This window comes from Doryrhamphus excisus, linkage group LG3 (genome assembly GCF_037039965.1).
Source record: "Doryrhamphus excisus strain RoL-2023G ecotype Guam linkage group LG3, RoL_Dexc_Guam_v1.1, whole genome shotgun sequence".
Taxonomy (NCBI): Eukaryota; Metazoa; Chordata; class Actinopteri; order Syngnathiformes; family Syngnathidae; genus Doryrhamphus; species Doryrhamphus excisus.
This window is the reverse complement of record NC_136359.1, coordinates 12,874,784-12,885,027: the sequence shown is the minus strand read 5'-3', so window position 1 is coordinate 12,885,027 and position 10,244 is coordinate 12,874,784. Positions and strand designations below refer to the sequence as shown.

Genomic DNA, 10,244 nt, shown 5'->3' with positions numbered 1-10,244 from the left:
TATATATAAACAGTATACTGTATTTTTTTTATAACGTCTATCACCTTGTTAGAATTAAAGATGCCTGATATTTGATAAAAATTCACCAATGTAAGACCTAAGAGTTCAAAGTTTCAGAATTTGATTATGTAACCCATCCGACCACGAGAGGGCGTACTAGTAAAAAGTCGAGAACCACAAGGCCTGATATCATTTTGAGATGCCAATTTAATACGTTGTTATTATGTATTCAGTATTCATACATTCACCCCACAGTCATTTTACTCCTATATTTATTATTCATAAATAAGGAATCTATCCATTATTGGAAGTACAAGTGTAAACAATTGATGTTCCTTGACATATTTTATTTCATTATAGCAAACAGCTTTATTGTCATGCAGTGCAATGTGCATGAATAAAATAAGAGGTGCATTGTTTCATGCCGAAACTTATCACATGGATGACCTCCTGATGTTTATTTATTTACCAGAACATTCTATAGCTTTGCTGTACTCGTGTTTGCTTGGCTGTTTTTGTATACAAGCTCGATTTAATTATAGCAAAATGTTTTTTTTCTTTGGTCCTGTCCAGTAATTGGGGCAGACAATGTTGTTCATCTCGATGTCCTTACGTGCTAGACAGATATTCTCTGTCAGGTAGGTTTGTTTAAAATGTTAATTAAACATTGCCTGTATTACATGACTTTGAGTACTGCAAAAACACTATCGTCAAAGATCCACTATGACAGTGCTCTGCCATTTTTAAAGACCTATTGCGTACATAATAAAATAAACATGATGACTGGAGGCGGCTGCATGCAGCTTTTATTTGTTCATGACCTTCAAGTTACCTGTCTTTCCATCGTTAGAAATTGAGTACAAAATGGATCTTCAGGAACATAAAAGAGGTGGTAAACAACATGCATGTTCCATTCATAGAAAGTATCAAACATTCCTGATGAAAGTGTACGTACAGTGTGTTCTTGGCGAGCTTGTATTATCAAAACATGCTTCTTTTTCCAAATCTTATTTCTTAAAACATGCCCATTGGGGTTTAACATGTAGACAGAAGCACAGCTGATATGGATCACTATGGAATGTTGGGAGGATTTCAGCTCCTCAGGTCCCAAAACATTTGTTCAAATGGAGAAACGACAGAGTGGTGATGAGTTTGGAGGTTAAAGGGTCATGCCATAATATTCCACAAGTCTTAGTGCAAAAATAGTCCTCTTTCACATCTCATCACAGGACAAACAGGGAAAGAGCGCATATACAAAGTTATTATTTACACTGATGGGGGAGACCATTGTTCAAAAAAAACGGACGATCAAAGTGCGGGGTCACAATAAATAACAAATAAGTCATCAATCCTGATGAATTCAAGTTAAAAATGCAGTGAAAATGTAAGAACCTGACCGCGACAACCACTGCTAGTCAAGAGGCAAATAAACTCAAAGACATGCTCATCATTTTTAACTAAGGGCTAAAGTGACTATAGGCATTCACAGATACTGTTAGGTGAACATAAAAGGTAATGACCACTGATGGCTAATAAAACAAGCTACATGTGGGTGTTTTACCAGGAAACATGGGTATTTCAACATCTGAAATAGTTTCTGTTTTTTAAGCTACTAAACTCCTAAAAGTTTGACAAAGTAATTAACGTGTAGGATTTGTGCTGACTAATAACCAATAAGCGTATACTTTAAACCCTATTGACCCAAATATAAGACAACTCCTATTTACAAAACAGGTTTTGAAATATTTAAGAAAAAATCAATGTTTTGTTTTCTTCTTTGATTACCATTATCATACAACTGGCGTCATAACTTTCAGACAACCTCTGGGATACGTTTTTCTGCAAGTGACATGTATGTGTGTGAGTGCAAGAAGAAAAGCTCCAAATTGCTTGGGGAGAAGTCATTGAGCACTATCTGTTGGTTTGCACGTATGACTCTATGGACCCCTCTTCTTCAGACAGTTTTGCACGTATGATTCTATGGACCCCTCTTCTTCAGACAGTTTTAGAGGGGGGAAAAAAATCTTATATTTGGGTCAATGCGGTATGTTTGACGTTTTTTCATATAATACAGTGGAACCACAGAGTTGAACAGCAAGGTCAATGTAATCATCATCATGCATAACATAAGCATGATTAGCTTTTTTTGGTGATGCCAACACAGAATGCTCCCAATGATGGGAAGGAGGAAACATCTGGTGCTAATGTTTTAATAACAGCTCATTTTAAATTAGTTCCTAAGTGCGGAAAAATACTTGTGAAATTAGAACTTGGATGTCAAACACCACAGATTTACTTTCTGTTTATTGTTTCCTTTGAGAGGTTCCACTGTATTAGTTAGATTGACTAAAAGCTACAACTGTCTTAACAATGTCGGCCAAACTCCTGGATAAATGGCACATAGTGTACTCAAAGGTATTTACAAACAAATAATGGCACAATTGCTGATTAAAACCTGTTTGGAGGACACTTAAAATGTTGAAATGAATGATTAATACTGACTTTAAAAAGCCTCCACCAAGGTGGCTGATAGAAACAGTCTAAATCGCTCCCCCCATTATTATATAAAGTGGCATTCATTCCAACAGCCAGCAGGGGACAGCAGACAGAAGTACGTAAACATTTTTCACTACATCTCAGTCATTTCAAGTCAAAAATGGCAGCTGGTCGCCTCGGCAACCAGTCACAATAACAACATCCAAAATGGCCCTACCATGATGATGATAATGTTGGCTATATCCACTTCTTTTATAGTCTGATGTCCCCCCACTTGTGCTCATAAAGAAAGTGAAACCATGTGTACCACTAACCAAAGACATGAAAGAAAAAGTTGATCATGTGATCACATGATAGCATGTTGACTGCCCTGATGCTTGGCCCAGGAACGCAAGGCACGAGGGCACAAAGTGTGTGTGAGTGTGTGTGCACTTCAAAGTAAAACTAGCCTTAGACGACAACGTCCTCCAGTGTTAATTTGCTAAGTGAGCTGTGTTAGACATGAGGGTTGATGATGAGGCACTCTTCATGCGTCCTCCTGCAGCAGCTCTGTGGAATAGAAGCAGCAGAATGACACCAACAGTCCTGTGCGATGGTGGCTCTGAGGTCAAATGTAATACAGGAAGGGGCGAGGCTCATAGGTGAGTCTCGTTTCTGGTCTCTGAGCCAAAGCGCGTCTGGTTCCTGGTGCCTCGACTCTGGCCCACCTGTGACTCCTCTGGCATGTGGGCCAGTGGATCGGACCGGATGATGTACCTGACGAAAGACAACAGTGCTTTAGTCAGCATTTGTTTCAAAGACCATGACCTTTTGGAGTCTGCAACATACAATATGGAAAATCAAAAGCCTCTGAGCTGGTCTAAAAAAGGCCACCAGGGTCTCTATCACATTAATGGCTGTGGATGTAGCTTTTAATTAACTCCAGTAAACGACAGTAGCTGCATAGGTATGAATGTGAGTGTGAATGGTTGTTTGTCTATATGTGCCCTGTGATTGGCTGGCGACCAGTCCAGGGTGTACCCCGCCTCTCGCCCGAACACAGCTGGGAAAGGCTCCAGCACCCCCGCAACCCGAGTGACGATAAGCGGCACAGAAAATGGAATAATGGAGTAAATGAAGTTGTTATATATGAGTTAATCTTTGCAACTTTGACAAATAAACACTGTGATTATGACTATAACATTTATGCTGCATTTATGGACCATAACCAAAACCAGCAATGGTGAACTGAAGAGGTTCAGAGTTTCTTCTACTCCTACCAGTGGCATTTATTAACAGGTGTTTATTATTAGAGGTGATGCGTATACAGCAGAATGAAGTATTTGAGACGAATGACAGTCGAATGACTGACTTAGCAAAAGGCCACTATTTGAGAATGTGTATTATTTTATATTTACTTGGTCATCATGTAATGGTAATGGTTTTATTTCATTTGAACATGCACCAGATTACAATTGAGTGCATCACATAATCAGTTCACAGTTCCACAAGCAAAGCTTATTAAATCCTACCCCTCCATCTGGCACTTTTACAACCAGTAACTGTTACATTTGTTCACTTCCTGCTTTCCATAATTTAATTTTTCATAATTTTTTTCCATAATTTTCAGCCATCTCTGTGTGGAGTTTGCGTGTTCTGCGTGCATGAGTGGGTTTTCTCCGGGTACTCCGGTTTCCTCCCACATTCCAAAAACATGCTAGGTTAATTGGCGACTCCAAATTGTCCATAGGTATGAATGTGAGTGTGAATGGTTGTTTGTCTATATGTGCCCTGTGATTGGCTGGCGACCAGTCCAGGGTGTACCCTGCCTCTCGCCCGAAGACAGCTGGGATAGGCTCCAGCACCCCCGCGACCCTTGTGAGGAAAAGCAGTAGAAAATGAATGAATGTTTAATAATGTACCTCGTACCGAAGTACGAGGTGATATGACCATACAATGACATAATGGCACATTGTGTAATTGTGATGTACTTCCAGTAACTAAAACATACAAATAATAATAATAAATCCTTGCCGCTTCTTACACAATATCATTGAGTTCCAACATGGTGTCTGGAGGCGGGTTGATGAGGACGTAGGACAGCGTGTTCTGGTGGTCGTTCATCTCGTCTGTGGATGAAAAACACAGTGGGAAGTTCAGGACAGCTCACAAGGCCCTTTCTTCATCCTGCTTGCCACCCCCCCTTTCCAACTGACGTACCACCAAAGCAACGACAACCATCTTTAATGATGAATAGTGACCTGAACAAATTACAATGAACATAACAAACAAACACAACTAGGAGTTGTTATTATTAAGGACATTAATCAGAACCACCAGTATCCCTAAAAATATTAATACAGGAATCCCACAAATGCATTTATTTATATATATTTCATTGCCAGAAATGACAGCCTGCGATAAATTGGTATTATCACCCAATAATGTAGTTTTACAGTATTAAAGTGAGGGGGAGTTGGGTCATATAGCCAACAGAACGTCAGTCAAAATTTTTTTTGCATATTGTTTAAATTGACAACTCAGTTTTATTTTAATTTGAGCCCCTATTTAAAAAATATGTTTCTATTATATAGCTAATATTTAAAGTGAAAACAATGAGGTGTGTTTGCTCTTTTGTGATAAGTAGGTCCCATGTGTCTCCATGACAACCCACCTGCTTGTGGCTCTTTACAAACATGGGGCAGGAGAGAGAGAAGGGCCAAGCGTTACTGATGGAAACTGTACCGAGGGCCGGGGCCATGCTGCCTGCTGGCCAGGTGGGGACAGCGGTGCATGCGCAGCTGCAAACATGCACGCAGCATCCGCAACCGCGCAGCGCAACACATCATCGTCATCATCATCATCATCTCCATGGCATTCAAACACTGGACCGACGCGAGCTGGTGAGGCAGGTGGTTGCCATGCCGACAGACAGCCCCCATGGCGCCCCAGCGACATACACTCACGCACAAACATACAGAGAACATGCTCCAGCATCCGTCAGACTGAACCAAACGTAACCACAGCGGTACGGTGGAGCAGGACGCATCATGAGTGTGAGAGTGGAAGATGCCAACTTGGATCAGGGTGTTCAAACTCAACAGCAACTATCTGCTAATCCACTTTATTATTAATGAAGCATGATTATAGTGTCAACTTACAGTACAAACACTGGACAGAAAGGTGAGGCAATCGGTGACATAGACAGACTACATATCCCCACCCAGATGTGCCTTGTTTTTAGCTCTGAATGTTGTATTTTAATGTTCTTTTCTACTCTGTTTTCAGCTTTATTTTGTTTTTATCTCACTGTTAAGCGTATCCTGAAAAACAAATAAAATGTATTATTATTATTAGATGCAGACCAGGGTTCAATTCCACTCTCGGCCATCTCTGTGTGGAGTTTGCATGTTCTCCCTGTGCATGCGTGAGTTTTCTCCGGTTACTACGGTTTCCTCCCACATTCCAAAAACATGCTAGGTTAATTGGCGACTCCAAATTGTCCATAGGTATGAATGTGAGTGTGAATGGTTGTTTGTCTATATGTGCCCTGTGATTGGCTGGCGACCAGTCCAGGGTGTACCCCGCCTCTTGCCCCAAGACAGCTGGGATAGGCTCCAGCACGCCTGTGACTCTTGTGAGGACAAGTGGGACAAAATGAATCAATTAATGAATTATTAGATTCGACCGAAAGCCCTCATCAGTTGCATCCTCACTGGGCACACCGCTTCCTAGGCCCTGTCAAGGTCCAGTGCATCTGTTTTTGAAGACTTCACCACCATAAGGGGACAAACATGAGTGCATAAGATGAAAGCAGTGTGTTGTCTTTGTTCAGATGAGATGAGAACGGTGTTGCACGCTGCAACTATTAACACTGCACTTTAGGTAATTAAGTTTACTAAATAGCACAGAGTCACAAAAGGCAGTTCTTTTCTGCATGCAGCATTGTACTGGCAACACTGACGTCACTGGAACCATGTGGTGTACAAAATGGATGGATAGACATAAAGTTTGACAACAAAGTTTACGAACAAATCACTAATGCATACAGACAAACACCAACATGACGCATCCGACCAGACATCCTCTGGGATACAAGAGTAAATTTGTCTAAAAATGTGGCAATGTTGACAAGAAAATTGTACATAAAACTGCTACAAATCCAATGAGCCCGAGTAAGCCCGGATAAGCTTTCTGTAAACTGTGATTTGGGTTACCGTAGCAACAGTGCATCACTACTACCGGCTATGATATAAGCACATAAATGCGTCCTGAAGTGTGAAGGATGGATGATGGCTGCTGCTCGGTCAGTGTGTATACTATATGTGAGATCCAAGATGGACACTTCACTCCACAGACATGATGCGTTCTGCTCCGGTCGAGAAGCCAAACTGACGCCCTGCGGAACCTCTACTTTTTTGGGACGCCACCTCACATTTGCATGATGCAGAGAAAGCCAGAGAGAGTGAGAGTGTGACAGAAGAGTAAGAGACTGGCTGCTGGTCGAATAACTCTAGCTGGAGACGCTTCACTCCCACACACACACATGCAGTACAATAGAGTGGATGGACCCGCTAACCTGACGGCCGGGTCCCGTCTGTATACGGCTGCTCTGATATGTCCTGCAACTCTGAGCAACGGTATTCATACTGTTAACTTCACCACACATTGTGAGTGAGAAGCAAATACATCTAGAAAAGGAGGATGCTGGTGAAAGGACGAGTTCCTTTCGCCACACACTGGGACATCACCAGTCACACGCTGCACACCAGTGACAAAGTGCACACACATTACCTTGCAAATATCCTAGATTTACTCGATTCATGACATCGCTTGCAGTGAGATTAGAAACATCCTCTACAAAGCCAGAAGGGGGGAAAATAGAAGAGTCAAGAGAGAGAAAAGGAGGGAGGAAAAAGGAAACAAACCAATCAGGCAGGCAGCGAATGCATTTGCAGTTTTAGAAAATAAATATTCACCAAGGTGAGAAGATGCAAAAAGTCAAAGTACAAAACAATAAGAAGCCATGCTTTATTTAGTGTGCACAGAATCACTTCCAAATGATTTCCCTGTCACATTACGTTGATGCTCACTCAGGAGATCTGGAGCGTTTGGGCTTCTCCCTGGAAGCAGTGTGATTGAAACAGTACATATTGAATATTCACCCAGCGCCACACATCTGGATCATGATTCTGTTTTTTTTGGTTGTTGTTATGGAAGCATGACTTGCAAGAACTGAAAATGTGAGCGGATGCAAATGCAAGCAAATGGAGAGGCGTGGCACACTCACATGTTGCAGGGTTTCTCCAGGTATCAATATACTGTCTAACTATGGTATTATTTTTTTTAAACATACATACTCTTATGTATCTATTGTAATTTAAGATTATTATGCAGACATTATTTGCGATAAGTTTATTGTGTTCCCATGTTTTGACTTTGCATTAGTGCAAATAATACAATAAAGCCACCACAAGTGGTTTAAGACTAGTGCTAAAACATATTGTCCGAATTCGTACAAAACCGTATCCACTACAAGTTCTAATTGGGGAAATCAACTACTAAAGTGGTGATAAAATTCAACTTCCTATTATGAAATGCAACTTTTCAACTGCTGACTACTATAAAGTATGTAGACCCGTGGAAACCCTGAGTGTGCATGACTGTGAATGATGGCATAAAATTGTGGAGACTTTGATGATATTGATGTAGGACTGCATGATGTAAATGGTCTTATATTATTATAACCGTGTTCGTGTTGTGTACCATTATACGACACACAGTTGGAATGTCGGGGCGATGAGGTGGTACAAATAACACAAACTGAGATTGGAGTTCCTCTACAACACAGGGAAATAAGACTATTACATTGTGGGTGGAGCCAAAGCATCACCTGAATGAACTCTGTTAATTTATACATATGTATGGTAAATATGAGTGGATTGAAAAATTTTTAATTTCTCCAGGGACTATTGTGAAACCCATAGTTACTCTTAATATGACTAAAATGACTATTATCACATACAGTGGAACCAGGGTAAACACGATAATGCTGATCTTTGTTTTATTTTTGGCTTTCTAAACAATTTCCCGCATAGAAAGTAATGGAAAAAGAAAGTCAAACTGTGCAGCCAATTTATCTTAACTGTAGGGAAGGTCACAACAACATCACATTTATTACCATTGTAACACAAGTGTAAAAAGAAGTTAAAAGCAATGAAACAACATTCAATTAATGCTGATGTTTCCCACAATGCTATATACTGGGGGGGTATATGTTTGGTGTGATCTGAGACACACATTTTTGTCATAATTTTGGTCAAATTCAACCTCAGGAGGGTTCCACTGTATAGTGATGTTCATAAATATATTTGTGTCATTGTCCACTTTTATAAACATTTATAACATTTAAACATTTTATAACATTTAAATGAAACTCCAATCTGCAAAAAAACCCATAATTTTTGTCCTAATGTGAATTATGAATGACGATGTGTAAATAAAAGCAACACCATGCATTCATTAGATCACACATGTATAGAATATATGTGCTAAAAATGTGCTATAATTTCTGTTTAAAGCAGTTGCTTGACTGACCGTATCCCACGGTGGGCAGGCCTAGGTGCTTCATACGGTTCTTGACCAGCTCAGATAGCTCCTGGCGCTCCGAGCGGCGGTAGAGGTTGAGGCGCTGCTGCGAGATGCGCTCTGCCCGACTGGAGGGCTTCGTGTTCTTCCTGCTCAGACGCCGCGCCCACTGCATGCTCTTCTTCCTCAGCAGCGGGTGCTCCGATTGCTCGCTGGCGCTAGAGTTCCTGTGGGCTGTCTTTTCCTTCCAGGATTCTTTGCGGTCGCGATGCTCCTCCCCCTGCTCCACGTTGATCGAGACCTGAGACTGTGAGGCATAAGAACACACTATTTCTACTGCACTATTTAACCAACATAACCATGATGTAAAGTTGAATGCTTAGCGGGGTTGATATGGAAGGAGGGGCAGTTTGATCTTACCTGCACATAACTGTCCTTGCACTGAAACAAGAGAGGAACAAACGCACATCCAAAAAAAAAAGAAAAGATGGGTGCATACCAAGCAAATTATATATTTAAAAAAATAATTCCCAAAAATGTTTGGTAATACAAATGAAAATTTTGCAAGGGATGACAGCAAAAGTCAACACAAGCTATCAGGTGTCAGAGCTAACTTGCCTCTGAAGTTGAGAACATATGCGACTCTGTGCGGTAAATCCCGATGGGGATCTCAGCACTGGAGGAACAGAGCTTCTGGAAGAGTCTGCCGTACGTCCTGATCCACAAGTCCTCCTCCGTGATCTTCATCTGGAATGGGAGACAGTTGTGTCACTGCAGTGATTTAAACACCTACTGAGGACTCTGTATTATGTTCTACTTACAACGCACAGGTACCCAGAACCTGGTGTTGTGTCCAGACCGAGAAGAAGCCGAGCAATAGCGATCATGTAGTCCTTCACAAATGACTGTCAAAGCAGAGGGAAAGGCTGCTGTGAAAAAAGCTCAAGTACAGTTTAGTAATTTGGGAAACACAAAAGTGGCATTGAACATGACAGCCATGCTGACAATAGAGAAAATAGAAGATTTACTTGTATTTACTTTATATGTTACTACAAATATGATCCAAGAAGAGAAAACAAAACCTCTGTGGCAAAGCGGAGACTGTAAAGTATGATTATATCATACAATATAACAATATAAGCTAATGTTAGTCTTATTTTTGTCTTTTCTAGCTGCTATCC

At 40.8% G+C, this 10,244-nt stretch overlaps 1 protein-coding gene across 7 annotated transcripts in view; it reads right to left on the bottom strand.

Moving 5' to 3' along the window:
* Window positions 1-339: 339 nt before the first annotated feature.
* The window catches only part of LOC131127929 (potassium channel subfamily T member 1-like), a 51,554-nt gene continuing 41,649 nt past the window's right edge, over window positions 340-10,244 (bottom strand). For 2 of the 7 annotated variants that reach the window (XM_078789667.1, XM_058070333.2), the window contains exons 25-31: window positions 9,885-9,968; window positions 9,682-9,810; window positions 9,484-9,504; window positions 9,073-9,370; window positions 7,270-7,332; window positions 4,520-4,604; window positions 342-3,252 (exon numbers count right to left, since the gene is read on the bottom strand). In XM_078789667.1, coding sequence (XP_078645793.1) covers window positions 3,132-3,252; window positions 4,520-4,604; window positions 7,270-7,332; window positions 9,073-9,370; window positions 9,484-9,504; window positions 9,682-9,810; window positions 9,885-9,968 — 801 coding nt within the window. In that variant the 3' untranslated portion in view covers window positions 342-3,131. Of the gene's footprint in view, window positions 3,253-4,519; window positions 4,605-7,054; window positions 7,106-7,269; window positions 7,333-9,072; window positions 9,371-9,483; window positions 9,505-9,681; window positions 9,811-9,884; window positions 9,969-10,244 lie in introns of all 7 variants that reach the window. The other 5 variants (XM_058070322.2, XM_078789668.1, XM_058070332.2 and 2 more) reach the window with 5 other exon arrangements.